Source organism: Dama dama, chromosome 10 (assembly GCF_033118175.1).
Source record: "Dama dama isolate Ldn47 chromosome 10, ASM3311817v1, whole genome shotgun sequence".
Classification (NCBI taxonomy): Eukaryota; Metazoa; Chordata; class Mammalia; order Artiodactyla; family Cervidae; genus Dama; species Dama dama.
In genome coordinates, this window is record NC_083690.1 from 28025417 (window position 1) to 28042689 (window position 17273).

General features: G+C 53.5%; 2 protein-coding genes across 3 annotated transcripts; both read left to right on the top strand.

Annotated features, from left to right (window-relative positions):
• Positions 1-886: 886 nt before the first annotated feature.
• BCKDK (branched chain keto acid dehydrogenase kinase) lies at positions 887-5118 on the top strand. 2 transcript variants are annotated; one of them, XM_061153285.1, is made up of 13 exons: positions 908-988; positions 1243-1425; positions 1576-1945; positions 2071-2139; positions 2235-2345; positions 2629-2676; positions 2757-2876; positions 2961-3059; positions 3253-3326; positions 3663-3791; positions 3882-3971; positions 4415-4573; positions 4666-5118. In XM_061153285.1, the coding sequence occupies exons 3-13, from the start codon at positions 1751-1753 to the stop codon at positions 4808-4810; spliced, it is 1239 nt and encodes a 412-aa protein (XP_061009268.1). In that variant the 5' UTR covers positions 908-988; positions 1243-1425; positions 1576-1750; the 3' UTR covers positions 4811-5118. The 2 variants fall into 2 exon arrangements, with proteins under 2 accessions (XP_061009269.1, XP_061009268.1); XM_061153286.1 differs by lacking the exon at positions 1243-1425 and having other exon boundaries at positions 887-988.
• A 681-nt stretch (positions 5119-5799) lies between these two features.
• Positions 5800-17270, top strand: KAT8 (lysine acetyltransferase 8). Its single transcript, XM_061153284.1, has 12 exons — positions 5800-6451; positions 7403-7831; positions 9060-9134; positions 9219-9394; positions 13167-13220; positions 13320-13484; positions 14207-14296; positions 15924-16064; positions 16165-16258; positions 16346-16496; positions 16620-16774; positions 17097-17270. Exons 2-12 carry the CDS (start codon positions 7621-7623, stop codon positions 17159-17161), a joined length of 1377 nt encoding a protein of 458 aa, XP_061009267.1. The 5' UTR covers positions 5800-6451; positions 7403-7620; the 3' UTR covers positions 17162-17270.
• The last annotated feature ends 3 nt before the right edge of the window (positions 17271-17273 follow it).

Consider the following 17273-nt stretch of genomic DNA (forward strand, 5'->3'; position numbering starts at 1 on the left):
CTCCTGCTTGGAAAAAAAAATGTCTTTTCACTAGTCTCTGCATTTGATCTCACTTATCCTAATCACTGTAGCCCAAGGGTTCTAAGGCGCAGACCGATTCCGTTAAAATCCCTCAATGACTTCTTACTACTTCAGGACAAACACAGGTCTGGTCACCACATTCAGCCCCTCTCTTCCCAGACTCCACTTGGCTCCAGGCTCTTCTCTGTCTTGATATGTGCTTCCCATTCCAGCTCCCAGGCGTGGCTGAGTCCTACTCACACTGCAAGTGTATCAGTTGTCTATCTTTTGTCCATCAATTGTCTGTCTTCCTCTACAGGGTTCAGAAGGGTATATTAATTCAAGACCAAATCTCTCCTAGCACAGAAATGTCACCTAATCAGTGTTTGTTGCTGATATTAATTAGTAATAATATTAATAACAATAGCTAATACAGTGTTAATTCCATGCCCAGCACTATTCTAGGCACTTTACATGTATAAATTCATGTAACCACACAACCCCAAGGTTGATATAACCTCATTTTAGCAAGACAGGAATTGAAGTATTGAGAAGTTTAAGTAACTTGCCCCAGATAATGAGTGACTGAGCTGGGTTTTGAACCAGGTACTCTGGTTTTCTACAAATGAGTCAAGACCTTGAGCAGAAGGACCGGACCTCAGAGGGGGAATCCAGATAGCGTTTGGTCTGTGCACGTTGCATCTCAGGGTATTCTCACCCTGTCCCATTTCTTTCCCGAGGGCCCGCTTCCCAGAGAGACTAGGTAACTCTGGGGTTATTTGGGGGGTCTAGGAGCAGGTACATAACCGCTATGGGCTGGGCGCGTGGGTGCGAGTCCTCTGCTCCAAACTACAACTCCCAGGAGGCACCGGGCGCCCATAGCCCACGCGACGTCACGGCGGCAGAGGGCGCAGGCGGCGAGGCTGGCCCGGCCCTGTCGACTGTTGGGCTGTTCCGCTCGGACCCCGGCCCTGGCTCTGGCCCAGCGGTAAGGGGAGCGACCCGCGAAGACCATGCCCGCTAAGGCTTCGCATCACGCGACCGCAGCCTCCGCCTTTGCGCTGGATCGTTGGAGCGCGCGTGGAGGGCGGGGGTGGGGTGGGGGCCAGCATCTACCATATGGGGGAATCCGGGCCAAACCAAGTGACCCTGCGGAGGGAGGGACCCGGACGGGGACTCCCGAGCCGCTGCTTCCGCGCAGCCGACCTTCGGTGCACAATTCTTTGTGACACACATATGCAGGCCAGACCCCAGCCGGGGTCTGAAGGCGCCGGATTAGGGGTCAGCCCCGCCCCCTGAACGAGGGTGCAGCGGATCCGCGAGATCAGGGGCAAGGCTTTCGGGCTGGACTGGTCTAAGGATCCCCTCCCCTCCAAGCTACCAGATAGAGCCTTAGATTGGAGAATAGTAACTCCAGAAAGCAAGGTGATCCAGGCTCTCCCCGTGTGTGTGTTTGGGGAGGTGGTTGAAGGGGTTGGGCAGAGATGGTCAAATCTGATTATGCCTGTGCTCACGTAGAGAGATGGCACCTCTGGATTCAGATCTGTACAACTCCCCCTTTCCCCACCTTGGTAGATGGGAGCTGCTCCCCGGAGGCTGAGCTGGTCAGCATCCTCAACCGGCGCTCACCCCTGAAGTCAGAGAAGAGCCCCTGCCCACCCACACCCTTCTTGCCCAGTTTTGGGGTCGCCTCCGTCTATCTGGTCCTCACCCCTAGTGGCCATCCAGTCCAGTTCAAAGGAACAGAACGATGATACTGGCTTCGGTGCTGGGGAGCGGACCCCGGGGCGGGTCACCCCTCCGGCCTCTCTTGGGGCCCACACTCTCGCTCCGGGCCCGCTCCACATCAGCCACCGATACCCACCACGTGGAGATGGCACGGGAGCGCTCTAAGACCGTCACCTCCTTTTACAACCAGTCAGCCATCGACGTGGCAGCGGAGAAGGTGTGCAGCTAGGGCGGTGAGGCTTGGGTCTGGAGCTGTAGTGGGGGTCCAGGGAAGGGGTGATGCTAATATGGCCGGGGCAGGGTGTTGGAGATGCTATGCTCAAAGGCCCTCTGCCCCTCCAGCCCTCAGTTCGTCTCACTCCAACCATGATGCTCTATTCAGGCCGCTCTCAGGATGGCAGTCACCTTCTGGTAAGATTCCTGCCTCTTGTTTTGTTCTTGGGCCCTGGAGCTCTGACCCAGCTCCCCAGCCCCAGGCCTTAACTTCCCTCTTCTCTTTCTTCAAGAAAAGTGCCCGCTACTTGCAGCAGGAGTTGCCAGTGAGGATCGCTCACCGCATCAAGGGCTTCCGCAGCCTTCCTTTCATCATTGGCTGCAACCCCACCATACTGCACGTGGTAAGGTGGCCTCAAGGGGGCGTAGAGAGGACCTTAAATCAGTGTGCCCACCACCCATGGGGCAGATGGGGAGAGGGAACCAGAGTGGTAGAGACCTATCTGCCTAAAGTTTTCTGAGTCCTAGAGGACTTGGCCCCAAGCTTTCATGGAGACTTAAAAGACCGTGATGGGGTCAGAACCCAATGAACTGGGATGGATGGCAGTCCCCATAGGTGGTCACGGCTGACTGTTCTCTACCTGTGCCCAGAGCATCCTTGTGAATTCCCACACCTCTTCCTTGCAGCACGAGCTGTACATCCGTGCCTTCCAGAAGCTGACAGACTTCCCTCCGGTGAGGGCTGGGCCAGGGCTGGGTGAGGGGCTGAGAGGTCAGGGCTGGACCATCCATGCTTACAACTCTGTGGCTTGCAGATCAAGGACCAGGCGGATGAGGCCCGATACTGCCAACTGGTGCGACAGCTGTTGGATGACCACAAGGATGTGGTGACCCTCTTGGCGGAAGGCCTGCGTGAGAGCCGGAAGCACATAGAGGTCAGGGTAGCGCAATGGGGGCCCAGACCTGGGTGGGGGGTGCCTGGGAAAGGCACAGGGTTTCTGAGGTCCTGCTCTTTATAGGATGAGAAGCTTGTCCGCTACTTCTTAGACAAGACGTTGACTTCAAGGCTTGGGATCCGTATGTTGGCCACCCACCATCTGGCACTACATGAAGACAAGGTGGGGCGCCGGGACCTAAGACTGTCAAGTGGACCAGAGGGAACTGAGCCAGGAGCCCCATTGGACTGGGGACCTGGTCCGCGGGCCTGGGGAGAGCCCTGGGGCTGCTTCCGTAGTCTAGAGTTTACAAGCTTTTGTTGCCCAAGGTGTGGGTAGAGGTGATCTCTGGTCCTGACCTTCTTTCTCCTACCAGCCTGACTTTGTTGGCATCATCTGCACTCGCCTGTCACCGAAGAAGATTATTGAAAAGTGGGTGGACTTTGCCAGGTGAGGCTAGAATGGGTAAGGAAGTGGACATCATCGGGCAGGGAAGGTCTGGGTCTGAGCACTTGCCCAGGATGTGGTCCAGGGCAGGATTTTTCAACTGTGGTACTGTTCATGTTTTGGGCCAGATCATTCTTTTCTGTAAGGGGCTGGCCTGTGCTTGTTAGGATGTTCAGAAGGATCCCTGGCTTCTACTCATTTGATGCCAGTAATACTCCCCAGTTGTAGCAAACAAAAATGTTGCTAGGGATTGCAAAATGTCCTTGGGAGGGTGGGGACAGAATCGGCTCCAGTTGAGACCCACTGGTTGGAGTCTGAATCCCTTGCTCCTATCCACAGACGCCTGTGTGAGCACAAGTATGGCAATGCACCCCGAGTCCGCATCAACGGACATGTGGCAGCCCGTTTCCCCTTCATCCCAATGCCACTGGACTACATCCTACCTGAGCTGCTCAAGAACGCCATGAGGTGGGCCGCTGGATGTATTGGAAGGGGGCAGATGGGAACTGAGGTGAGGCGGGGGCACCACCACCTACTGGTATTTGGCACCTTGCACAGAGCCACAATGGAGAGTCACCTCGACACTCCCTACAATGTCCCAGATGTCGTCATCACCATTGCCAACAATGATATCGATCTCGTCATCAGGTTTGCCCTGGGTGCGAGTTGGGTGGTATGGATGCGGGTTTCTGGGCACTGTTCCTGATCTGCTGAATGACCTCAAGCTTAGTGAGACTTAGTGTTTCAGGACAATCTCAGTCCTGAGTTTGCCATGAGCTGGACATGAGTGGATCTGGGGGGGCTTGTCTTTGTCAGAAACTGAGGGGCCCAGAGCAGTGAAAGAGTCAGAAATATGGTGCTGGGTGGAGAATAAATGTCAAGTCTGGTGAGAAGGTTTAAGCAGTCAGTGGCAGAAGTGAGGGTGGAGAAAAGTAGCTTACAAAAAGCAAGGCCCAAGAGTCCAGGTGACTACATTCCATGTTTGGGTGGGTGGAAGAGACAGGAAGGCCAACTTAGCACTCACTGTCTGCTCGGGAGGTAGTGAACCTCCACCAAAGCTGAGCCAAACCCCCATTGCCGTCATCTGCCAGGATTTCAGACCGGGGCGGGGGAATTGCTCACAAAGACCTGGATCGGGTGATGGACTACCACTTCACTACAGCTGAGGCCAGCACCCAGGACCCCCGGATCAGCCCCCTCTTCGGCCACCTGGACATGCACAGTGGTGGCCAGTCGGGACCCATGCACGGGTGAGGCCCCATTTGGCCAGAACAGAGGGGTGGGGGGACCCAGGAGACTCAAGCCTCTGAAGCCCGTGTCCTGTCCCCCTGCCCACCCCCAGCTTTGGCTTCGGGCTGCCCACATCGCGGGCCTACGCAGAGTACCTCGGTGGTTCCCTTCGGCTGCAGTCACTTCAGGGCATTGGCACAGATGTCTACCTGCGGCTCCGTCACATCGATGGCCGGGAAGAAAGCTTCCGCATCTGACCTCGCAGCCCTAGGCTGGCTGGCCTGCCCAGGCTGGGCCACACTCCCTGCCAGGACCTCCCAGGCTGGGCAGGGTACCACCCTGCTCCACACTGCTACATCTCGGGTCTTAGCGCCCCAAACAGGTGGACTTACATGGAGCCAGGCACCGGCCCTCTTCCATAGGGTCCATTGCTTCCCTGCCTCCAGGCCTTAGAGGGGAGGAAGTGGGGACCCTCGAGGTCTCCCGAACCAGCTCCGTCATTCTCGTTCCTGGGGAACCCCACTTTGACCTGCTGTTTGTTATTAAAGTTCACATTTTGAATGCCCTCTCAGGCCCCGTGTGTGAGGAGGGCAGGTGAGCCTTTGTTTCTGCCCTCTTTCAGGTCCCCTGGACCCTGGGTTTAACTAGGTCATGTCCTGGTCTCTTAACCATCCTCACTGCCTGGCAGACCAGGAACAGAATTGGCCCTGAGTCTCCTGCACAGTAAATTTAACAGGAGTGGGGATGAGTTGGGCAGTTTGTGCAAAGACCTCTCATTCATTTCATTTCCCAAATGTTTCTGCCTCCCAGACAATATGGAAGGCCCAGGTTGGCCCAGCTTCAGGCCTCAGTTCCGATTCTTCCCAGCAAGTCACAGGTTATAGAGGTGAAGGTGACCTGACTGGGCACTCTTCTGAGCCACCTGATACCTAAACCTGAGTAAGGAAGGTTAAAAATACTGTCTGCGAGCTGTGCCTGCTATTACCAAGTAAAAGAACACACAGGATTGTGCCCTGGCAGGCCCCAGAGGACAGGGGAGCCCGGGTAGGGAGGGCAAAGGGCTCCAGGGAGCAGGTGGTGGTGACCCCCCCCTCCCACCCATCTTGCCAGGAAGGAAGAAGGCCTAAAGCCTGCTTGGTGGGACTGGTGATGGAAGTGGGGGACTGAGGGGAGACAGGAATTGTATCTGGTGGTGGGAAACCCTAGTGATTTGCCAGGCTGAAAATCTTGCTGCTGCAGTGCTGCGGGGAGGAGGAGGGGGAGGCTGGAGAGGCAGGTGGTAGTCAGAGTGAAAGACCTTGAAATTACAGCCCAAGAAGTGTGGGTTTTATCCTGGAGGTAGCAGGGATCCATGGAAGGGTTTGAAGCTAGGAAGGGAGGTTGGATTTCCTAGAGTGAGTTGTTCAGTCATGTCTGACTCTTTGCAACCTCATGGAACTATACAGTCCATGGAATTCTCCAGGCCAGAATACTGGAGTGGGTAGTCTTTCCCTTCTCCAGGGGATCTTTCCAACCCAGGGATCGAACCCATGTCTCCCGCATTGCAGATGGATTCTTTACCAGCTGAGCCACCAGGGAAGCCCTGGATTCCCTAGAAGCACATCTTACAAAGATTTGTATCCAAACGATTTGTTGAAAAAGTGCTTCCAGAAGGGAGTAGGGGAGGCAGGAAAGGGAAGGGCAGAAGGCCAGGCAAGAGAGGTAAGCGGCACAGTCATTGATGGACTCCTCTTCTGGATGATCATTTGTTTATTGTCCATATTTGATTGGGCAGCTACTTAAAACTCCCAGACTGAGAACTTCCATTTTCAGCTCTTTCAAAGCAAAACAGTTCCATTAACTTGAGAGACTTTTCACCAAACAAGCCTCTGGTGCTGGCTTCTGAAAGCACATCAAAGGTAATATGAGCACAAGGAAGCAACAAAAAATGATTCTGTGGGATCGGTGTGAATCATCAACATAGTTCTAGGGGTGGGTGGAGAGGGAACAAGTACTACAGTGTTAATTTTAAATTTTTTTCTTGCCTGATTTATTTCTTCTGTTTCATATGCTGCCAGATAGGGCATTTACTTCTCCCTCTAAACTCCTTTATTTCCCCAAAGCCAAGTTACCAGCTCTTCCCACTGCCATTTCTCACAGATACTTAGATGTTTACTAATCTGTAACCTCATCCTTAGGCCTTGAGCATTCCACTCCTCTTAGAATTGTTTCTAAGCCCAATAGCCAAATTACAAGTCAGGTATGACTCAACGTGGCCAAAGGGAATGTTTATTGAGCACCTACAATGTCTGGCATTGTGCAACACGCACTTGTTTTATATACTTAAGACATAAATATATGGTTCAATCTTTATGGTTATATGGCTTATACAGTGTGACATTTAACGACATTCTGGGAATTGACACTCCCCGTTGAGGGTCAGAACCCAGGATTGCTCACTCATTAAGCCCAAGACGCTCTCCATTATGTCCAGGGCTTTTGGCTAGTTTCTGTTTAGGGAACTTGGTCATTTCTTTACAAAGGTTTGATTCTGTGCGAGTGATTTATTGGACCTGCTTCCCCAATCCGATCTCCTTTTCCCATCCTGAACAAGGAACGCAGTTTCTTCAGTTTTTAAAAACGGGAGACCAGTATTTGGCTGGTGGAAGTGCATGGGCTGGGTGTTAACCCCAGGCTCACCGCCCTAAAGCCAGGCGTCCAGGGAGGCTGCTCTGGCTCCGCCCCGATAAACTGGGGGCAGCGCCGCCCGATAACTGGCACATCTTGGCTTCCTCAGGCACCAGAAGTCTTAAAAAGATAGAGCTGAGACATCACATCAGGAAAGCCTTTCTCCTCTCTTTTAACTCTAGGGTGCAGCCATAATTCCAAATGGAAAACAACTCCAGGGTTACCAGCACAGTCAACGTCAATCTGGCCCGGCGCCGCGGAGACAGTCACACTCGCCAACGAGTTCCTGCCACGTCACAGACCCCGCCCTCCAGCTTGCTGCGGACTCCGCCTTGCGTCGCTGACCCGGATCTAAAGGCGCTACGCGGCGCTATATTCTGACGTCACTTCCACTACAAGGATGGCGGCCCAGGGAGCAGCTGCGGCGGTTGCGGCGGCGACTTCAGGGGTCGCGGGGGAGGGCGAGCCCGGACCCGGGGAGAATGCGGCGGTCGAGGGGACCGCTCCGTCCCCAGGCCGCATCTCTCCGCCGACCCCGGCGCGCGGCGAGCCGGAAGTCACCGTGGAGATCGGAGAAACATACCTGTGCCGGCGGCCCGATAGCACCTGGCGTGAGGGCGGGGGCCCAAGGCCACGGGGCGGGACCTAAGGGTGGGGCGGGGCCTGAAGGGGGTAGAACTCGGTCTTTTGGACTTGCCCGGGCGCCGCCTACAATCCCCACCGGCTGGGCTTTAGCCAAATTCTTCATTCTGTGTTTTAGAGCTCCCGTTCCACTTCCTTGCCCAGTTTTAGGCTTTATTCCCGTTTTTTGTTAACCTGCTTCCTCACTGGTCTCCCTTGTGTCTGTGACTTCCTCTTCTATCCATTCCCTACAGTCGCCAGCGGAGAGGACCTCCCGGAATACAAAAACGAGCTTCCCCTCCCTTCTATTTTTTTTTGGCGTCATTTCCAGAATAAGCCCCAAATACCTTAGAATGGCCTTCGTCTTTGTCACCTTTCTGTTTTTTAGCACCCCTAGCAAAGGCCATTGACGGACCAGACCACGCTCTTAAGACCATATGCCTTTTACCGCTGGCTAGCCCCATTCATCCTTTTAGCATCATATCCCCTGTGATGCCATTCTTGACTCCCTTCAGGCAGAGTGAGTCGTTCTCTTCTGTATATTCCTGCAACATTTTCTTCATACCTGAGCTACAGTATATGTACCGTTGTGTTGTCATTGTCTGTCTTCTGTCAAAGTGTGAACTTCTGGAGGGCAGGACCGCTAATGATTCATCAGTGTATCTTCTGTACCCAGCAGCAACCCAGCTCAGGGCCAGACTTGCAGTGGTTGCCTTACTCATTTGTTGAATGGTCTGCCATTTGGTGCTGTACTGAAAGCTTATCACCATTTGAGGGAGGTACTGTTATCCTTATTTACAGATGAAAGCGCTGAGGCTCAGAAAGCCAAAATAACTTGTTCAGTTAAATATAGCTAGGAAGTGAGGCTGTGTGAGTCCACAACTAGCTCTCATGGCTTCTGAACAAATAACGACTGAGTATAGTAATACAGACCTTGAGTTTGGAGCCAGACGAATTAAATATTAAATATTAATTGCTTAAATATTAGTGCTTATTACTTTTCAAATAGGTGAACATAGGTAAGCCTCAGTTTCCTTGTCTCTAGTATAAGAATAAGAACCCCAATCTGGCCCACCTCAAGACAGTGATTGAAGGGAGTAGCAGAGGTGAACAGATGAGGTTAGCTTCGGAATCTGGCCTCAGAATCTGGCAACCTCCTCAGTGTCACTCCTTCCAGGCCCGTTTTCTTTCGGTGATCCTAGCCTTTTCCCTTCACAGATTCTGCTGAAGTGATCCAGTCTCGAGTGAACGATCAAGAGGGCCGAGAGGAATTCTATGTACACTACGTGGGCTGTGAGTGACTTAGGGTATTTAGGTCCGGGTGCGGGGGTGGGGGAGAACGCGAAGGGGCAGCACCCTCATGACCCATCCTCACAGTTAACCGGCGATTGGATGAATGGGTCGACAAGAACCGACTGGCGCTGACCAAAACAGTGAAAGATGCTGTGCAGAAGAACTCAGAGAAGTACCTGAGCGAGCTGGCCGAGCAGCCGGAGCGCAAGATCACTCGCAACCAAAAACGCAAGCATGATGAGATCAACCACGTGCAGAAGGTCCGGATCCCTTCCCTTCCCCAGTGCCCTCCCCTTTCCCGGGTCCCGCCCCTTCCCCGGTCCCTCCCCTTCCCTTGAACCCTCCCCTTCTCCTGGGCTCCCAGAGGCTCAGCGTCTTCTCTGGACTTCCTTGGGTCCTGGTGCCACACCCACAGCAGATCCCACTGCTTAAGCTCCTGCAGTATATGGGGCACTATCTACCTCCTCCCAGGTATTCTTCACAGATGAGAAAACTGAGGCTCAGAGAGGGTGAGAGCTTGGCCGTAGTCGTGTGGGAAAGAACTGACACAGCTGGGACCGGAACTCAGGCCTCTTGCCGCTTTTATGCCCCTCTTGGCTGTGCCACAATGACAAACGGACCTGAAAGTTCCAAGGGAAGGAAGAGAATGAGTGATTTGGGGGTAGTTGCAATCGCCAACCCTTGTGCTGAGTGCTGTGCCTGGATAAGCTCATCAGGTCCTCTGTAACAACTTAATGCCACAGAGCTAATTAATTCTTTTTGAGGAAAGCAGGAAGCAGACTCAGAGAGGTTAAGTAACTAGCCCAAGGTCACACAGTTAGTATATAAAAGGGTAGGCTGAAATTAGAGTAATAATGGCACATTTATTGGCTTGTGAGCCACAGTATTAGGCTAAGTATTCTAGAACATGATCTCATTGAAGTTTCACAGCAACTCTGTGAGGTAAGCTTTATATCCCCAGTTTATAAGGGAGGTGCAGGTAGTTTTAGGAACCCAGTCAGGAATTAGATATGCCAATTAGATTGTTCTAGTTTGGGGCACAAGCCCTTAGCCTTGACTTGGAAATATCCTAGAAACTCCTGCCATTTATTTCCAAAGCTTGGATTTGGGGACTTCCCTAGTGGTCCAGTGGTTAAGACTCTGTCCTTCCAATGCAGGGCGTGTGAGTTCAACCCCTGGTTGGGGAACTGAGATCCCTCATGCCTCTGGGCTAAAAAAATAGAAACAAAATTTGGGTTCTTTTCTTGAAGTCAGCCTGCCCCTGGGGGGTTTCTTTTCTCCCACCCTGAGCCTCAGTTCCTTGGTTTGTGAAATGGAGTGTGCAGATGAGAAGAGGCTTTATGGAGCTCTCAAGGCACCCAGATTTTTGTTGGTTTCACCCAGTGCAATTGTTTCCCGAGCACTCCTTTTGGGTTTTGCAGCAATGGTTTGCAGACTGTGGGGCACAGCTATTAGTGGATTGCCAGATGAGTCAGTGGGTTGTGGTCATTTAAATTTCAAAAATGGAAGAACCAAGACAAGGTACAAACTATCAAAGTGTATTTTCCTTTAATAAAGGTAAGTTGAGAAGCTCTTATTTCACTACGAATATACATGTGTGTATACACAGACTGCCAACTGGTTAACTGTGCTGGTTAACTGGTTAACTGCCAACTGGTTAACTGGTGCTGTCATTTAAAAAAAAAATTATTTTTAAATGCTTTGAATTAGATCTCTCACCGGGGATTCCCGGTGGTCCAGTGGTTAGGACTCGGCGTCTTCACTGCCATGGCCCAGATTCAGTCCCTGGTCAGGGAACTAAGATTCCACATGCCATGTGGCGAGAAGAAAACCCGAAAGATGTCTCTAAAGCGTCATCTAAGGCAGCACTGTCCTACTGAACATTCTGCGATGGAAATAGAAATGTGCTATGTCTGTGTTGTGATACAGTAGCCACTACCCACGTGTGGCTATTGAGTACTTGAAATGTACTGAGAATTGAATTTTATTTTGAATGTAATGAACTTAAGTTTAAGTAGCTGCTTGTGGCTAGTGGCTACTTTATCCCACAGCACAGTCTGTTTGCTCAGCTCCCCAGCCAGGTTGCCCTGGTAAATTAAGTGTCAAAGATGTCCCTCTAAGCTGGCAGTCAGCATGGTGAATGACCGTGGACCAGTGGTGGTCAAAGAATGAATAACCAGTGAGTTACTCAAAGAATGAATAATCAGCAAGTTAACCAAAGAATGAATAATCAGGAGTTAACGATCAGCAAGGTTCTCCTGGGCCTCATTAATGTTTAATTCTAAATAAATTTACAGCATTTATGAAAAGTAGTGTTTTTGTAGTTCTTTAACTCATTTGCAGAGGAGGACTGCTTTTGTGAATTGGGAGATGTGTTTTAAAGAGGCACATGAGGAAAAGCTCCCTTCCCTCATCTGTGCAGGGGTTTGGCTTTGGTGTTGGGCGGACCGGAGGCCCATGCCCCACTCTGCTGGGTCCCGGCTCTGGGAGCCCACTTCTCCGTGCCTCAGTTTCTCCTATGCGGTGTGGATAGCGAGCACTCCCATCTCAGGCTCGAGCTGAGTAACGCCTATGATGTGAGCACTTGGTACTTGGAATAAATGGCAGCTGGCTAGTCCCCAGGGGCGAATGAACTCACTTCGCCCTGTTTACTTCTCTGTAAAGTAGAAGTAAGAACATTGTGGCTCCACATTGCCAAAGGGTTAAATGAGGCCATCCGGGTGAAGTGCTTGATGGAGAGGGTTCTGGGTAAGACACTGGCTCCTGTGTCCCTTCTGAACCACAGGGCAAGGCTGCCATCTTCTCTGGTGTAGGTCCCAGGCCTTCCTGGGTCACTTGTCGGGCTGGCCTTGGTTCCCCCTTCAGCCTCTGGCCTAGAAACTGGGCAGGCTGTGATTGCCACGTGAGTTATATCCCTGCCTTCCAAAGACTTGGAAAATAGGGAAACCAAGGGGGGAGACAGTGGGTACTGTTGTTGAGCAAGGCAGTCCTGACCTGGGAAGGAATGTATTCTGCCTCAGAAGAATCCAGTCAGACCTCCTGGATGGGGTTGGGGAGTGTGCTGGGCCTTCAAAGACAGGAAGCACAGTAAAAGCAATGACACGTGCTCACTCGCCAAGCTCTGCCTCGTCAGGCACTCCCTGGCTCATGCTTGGTACCGGGCTGAGTAAGCGTTTTCTGGCAGCTGTAGAAGAGGGAAGGACGTGGAGGCTGGGGGGAACTGCATGCTCAAAGGCATGAAGACCAGAAACAGGAGTGTCAACAGCAGAGCAGGGTTGAGCTGAGACGGAGGGCTGGGGATCCCCAGAGGCCTTGTCAGCAGCTGTCCAGACCCGACATGGTGGCAGTGGCTCTTTGGGGTGGGGCCAAAGGAGCCAATTCCAGAGATGACAAGGAGGCAGAGCTGACAGGACGTGGCCATTATTCGAATGCCAGGCTGAGAGAGGAGGAGGAGGAGCCTTGTGAGCAGGCTCATTATTGGTCTGGGGCAGTTGGCCCAAGGATGATGCTTCCCAGTGAGTTGAGGAACCCAGGAGGATGAACAGGTTTGCAGGAGGAAAGGCCGAATTTCTTTTGGGACACCTAGGGCCCGCTGTGCCTGTGGGAGGGGCCTCTGGGAGCAGTCCCACTTGCAGGAAAGAGGTCCAGGCGCATTGGGGTGTCCCTACCGGCTCCTGATACGGGCGCAGAAGACCAGACCTATTATTTCCTTTCTCTCCCAACAACTATGGCAGAACTGAATTGATCCGATTGTAAACACCGAAGCTCTTCGCAACCTAAGGAGTGGAGCCAGGCCTTCTGATCCTAGCCCTGTTCATCAGGCAAACGGTCCAGACTTGAGCATCAGGGGGCTCTGGGATGTGTGGGTGGGTGGGCAGATGGGAGAGGAACTTGGACCAGCCAGCTCCGAAACCAGGTAAAATAAGCTTGCTCGATCTCCAGTTATTGTAGTTCAAGGGATGAGGTCTGGGAAACGGGAGGGGTGGCCTGGCCCCTTCTATTCACCTCTGTCCACTGCTCTTTCTCACTCAGACCTATGCAGAGATGGACCCCACAACAGCAGCCTTGGAGAAGGAACATGAGGCGGTAAGTAGGGGGAGGGGTCCTAAGCGGAGGTGCCCCTTCCCTGTTGCTTCTCTTGCCCCGACCAAGCCCTCCTTCCCTCCACTCCCACCTCGCCCACAGATCACCAAGGTGAAGTACGTGGACAAGATCCACATTGGGAACTACGAAATCGATGCTTGGTACTTCTCCCCATTCCCCGAAGACTATGGGAAACAGCCCAAGCTCTGGCTCTGCGAGTACTGTCTCAAGTATATGAAATATGAGAAGAGCTACCGCTTCCACTTGGTGAGGCTGGGCTGGGTCTGGTGCGTGCAGTGGGTGGGCGTCAAGGCTGAGGGCCGCCTGAGACAGCGGCCAGGGGCAGGAGAGACAGGCCCAGAGCCGTAGGAAAAGCTGGCCCGGGTGGAGAGACCTGGCTTCCAGGCCTGACTCTGCCTTGGCTGGAGCCTCCCGACTCAGGTTCCTTTTCTGTGGAGTGGGGACCTTCTGGTGTCCCTGGCCCTCACCACATATTTATCAAGGCCAGTCCAGTGCCAGGTTCCTCTGTGCCAAAGAGGAAGTCAGCACAGCCCCGAGCCATGGGACCACAACACCTGGACGGTTGGAATGCTTGGCCACACACAGGAGCCACCTGGCTGGCATGGTGGTGTGTTTCCCACAGGGTGGATTCTTAGGCAGATGTGTGTGGTTTAGAAAACAACCGTGTCATGGGTGCTGGCCCTCCAGAGCCAGGCTGAGCTGGACTTGTAATTATCCTGCTGTGTGATGTCATGCCAGTTACCTGGCCTTTTACTGGGCCTCCGTCTCTCCATCTGCAAAATAGGATTCGTCTCCTCAGATGGTTGGTGGCTTACTTGATATAGGTAAAGGGTAGAGCCCCAGGGTCTCCAACTGGGGAAGTGGAGAGAAGCGGAGGCCTGCTGTAAGCCACACAGGGTGGGATGGGGTGCCCAGCGGGGAACTTCGGGACCCCACATCTGTGCTTCCCCCCCTCACCCCCAACCCAGGGCCAGTGCCAGTGGCGGCAACCCCCGGGAAAGGAGATCTACCGCAAGAGCAACATCTCTGTGTATGAAGTGGATGGCAAAGACCACAAGGTGAGCCCTTGGGCAGAGTTACCATGGAGATGGGGGACAAGCCAGGCACTTCCTGACGATCCTCACCATCGATAAAGGGCAGAGGCCAGCCTTAGCGTGAGAAGAGGCCTGTGGGCTTGTGCTCGGCCTGGCACCCAGCCTGTGTTCGGTGCAAAGCAAGCTCCCTAAGGTGCCACCCTCGGATTCTGGGTTTTCCTTCTGTCCCTGAGGGACTTGGCTTCTGAGGGGGTAGCTGGGGGTGGCTTAGGCTCAGGTGATTCTGGAACCCAGAGTGGAGATTGTCCGGCCTCAGGGTATTGTTCAAACCTGCTTTCTCTTTCTGCCTGAAGAAATGGTGTTTATTTTTCCTGGATGGGAACTGCTCTGTGTGAGGTTTCCTGCCCGAGAGCTCTGTGGCTTTGAAGCCAAGTTCCTTGTTCCTGAAGGACTTCAGTGGGGTGGTGTGTGGTCTCTGGGGCCTGCTTTGCTGTCATGGACAACTTGGCCTTTGCCTGGTCAGTCTGGGAGGGTCTCCCCGAGGGTCCCCGATTCCCGTGCAAGGACAGCGGAGTGTAAGATGCAGGGGGCTGGCTTCTGAGTGGCTCCGGGCTTCAAATCACCTTGTCACTTCCTCGCTGACCTTGGACAAGTTACTTAAGGTCTTCTGTTCCTCTTTAAGACAGGAGTCATGCTAATATTTACCTGCGAGACTTGTTAATGGAATAAATGAAGCAGCAAAGTCAAGTACTTAGCCCAGTTCTTGGCACTGAGCAGGGACTTAATAAACACGGGTTTTTGCCAGCCTTGTGATGAATAGCTTGCTAAATAGTCTTACGTGAGCCCCCTGCTCTGCCTTCCTGAACATCAGTGGGGTGGGAGGTGGGGTTGGAGGGGCAGAAAGAGACAGAGCAGACATGGATGTTCTTTCCAGCTCCACCCTTTCCAGCTTTGAGGCCTCAGGCAGTCCCTCACCCTTACAGATCCTCAGTTTCCTCTTAAGCAAAATGGGTCAACAGTGCTGGGGCTCACACAACCGTTGGGTCAAATGAGAGTCCCGCTGGCCCTCCTGACATTGGTCTCTGGCCTGGCATGACCGAAGGGATAGGTAGCTTGGACTGTGGAGTCAGGCTCAAGGGTTGTTCGTCTGCAGACATTTACCAACCCCCCAGGTTCACCCTTCACCATGTGCTAGGTCTGAGGGCACGGCTATGAGCAGACAGAACTCACACACCAGCTTGAGTCCTGCCCTGGTGCTCATCAGCTGAGGGACCTTGGGCGAGCCACTGTCTCCTCTGAGCCTGTTTCCTGAGCTGAAATAGAAGAGTCTGTGTCTCTAAAGATCAAACTCCCCTTGAGCGCTCAGCAGCAGTAGCCGTGATTAGCCCGGCTCTGCTGTGACCTCCTTGAGTGCGCATTCCTATCTGATTTTCCATATCCTCGTCCATCAGAAAGTGACTCTAAGACTCCTTGCAATGCTAAACACAGCCGTTCTGGTGAGGATCCCACTTTTCACCGGACTGGCACTGCCTACTCGCGCCTGGCACTTGCACCAGTCAGGGTGGCAGCACCTGCCCAGACCTTGATGGAGCTAGGTGGAGGCGTTCTGCCTGCCCCCTGAGCCTGCTTCCACCCACCCCCAACCCCTCAGATTTACTGTCAGAACCTGTGTCTGCTGGCCAAGCTCTTCCTGGACCATAAGACGCTGTACTTTGATGTGGAGCCATTCGTCTTTTACATCTTGACCGAGGTGGACAGGCAGGGAGCCCACATTGTTGGCTACTTCTCAAAGGTGCTGGGAAGCCCAGGTTGAGGGAGGCAGGGGGTGGGGGATGGATGAACCCGAGTAGGGGCTGAGTCTCCCCAGAGGCCCTGACCACCCACCCCGACAGGAGAAGGAGTCTCCAGATGGGAACAACGTGGCCTGCATCCTGACGCTGCCCCCCTACCAGCGCCGTGGCTACGGGAAGTTCCTCATTGCTTTCAGTGAGTGATTCCTGCAGGAAGGGCGATGATGGTGAGGGGTGCCAGGGTGGGGTGGGTCCTCAGTTTCCTCGTTTCCACCACCACTAGGCTATGAGCTCTCGAAGCTGGAGAGCACAGTCGGCTCCCCTGAGAAGCCACTGTCTGACCTGGGCAAGCTCAGCTACCGAAGCTACTGGTCCTGGGTCCTGCTGGAGATCCTGCGAGACTTCCGGGGCACCCTGTCCATCAAGGACCTTAGGTAAGTCCTTCCAAAGGGAAGGACTCTCCTCCGATTGCCCGTGATCCCCCTCTCCTTGGCCCCTTCCAGCCAAACCCCTCAAGTAGACCTCTCTCCAGCACCTGCTCTAATCTGTTTGTGTAGCCAGATGACGAGCATCACTCAGAATGACATCATCAGCACTCTCCAGTCCCTCAACATGGTCAAGTACTGGAAGGGCCAGCACGTGATCTGTGTCACACCCAAGCTGGTGGAGGAACACCTCAAAAGCGCTCAGTATAAGAAACCACCCATCACAGGTGGGTAAAGGGGCTGCCCTAGGGGTGTGTGAGTGGTGGGGGTTAGGTGTAAGGACCTCCAGGAGCCAAGGCCTCCTTTTTGCTGTCACCTGATCCCAAACCAGTCTGACCAGCTCCAGGACTAAGCCTGCGGCAGGCCACTCATTCCTGGGCTTCCCTCCCCACCCCCCCACCCCCACCCCAGGAATCAGTCTGCCCTTGTTCCCATCTGCAGGTGAAACCTGGCCTGGGCCCAGGGCAGAGCAGCCAGGGTGACCAGCCCAGTCGGGGGAGGGGGGTGGGGGGGGGCATCCTGCTTCTCATCCATCTTTTCTCCCCACAGTGGACTCTGTCTGCCTCAAGTGGGCACCCCCCAAGCACAAGCAAGTCAAACTCTCCAAGAAGTGAGTGACCTGTGCCTCTGCTCCTGGACCCATGCCTCCTTGCTCCCCAGCCTGTAAATATGTACAGACCTGTTTCATCACTTTTTTAAATAAAGTGCTGCTGTTGTCCCAGAGCT

Excerpts from the sequence above, each read along its gene's own strand:
- BCKDK (XM_061153286.1), top strand. The coding sequence starts at position 1,751 with ATGATACTGGCTTCGGTGCTGGGGAGCGGACCCCGGGGCGGGTCACCC. Across the intron at positions 2,346-2,628 it reads ACCCCACCATACTGCACGTG|CACGAGCTGTACATCCGTGC; the intron begins GTAAGGTGGCCT and ends TCTTCCTTGCAG. Across the intron at positions 3,792-3,881 it reads CTGCTCAAGAACGCCATGAG|AGCCACAATGGAGAGTCACC; the intron begins GTGGGCCGCTGG and ends CACCTTGCACAG.
- KAT8 (XM_061153284.1), top strand. The coding sequence starts at position 7,621 with ATGGCGGCCCAGGGAGCAGCTGCGGCGGTTGCGGCGGCGACTTCAGGG. Across the intron at positions 13,485-14,206 it reads AGAGCTACCGCTTCCACTTG|GGCCAGTGCCAGTGGCGGCA; the intron begins GTGAGGCTGGGC and ends CCCCCAACCCAG. Across the intron at positions 14,297-15,923 it reads TGGATGGCAAAGACCACAAG|ATTTACTGTCAGAACCTGTG; the intron begins GTGAGCCCTTGG and ends CCAACCCCTCAG.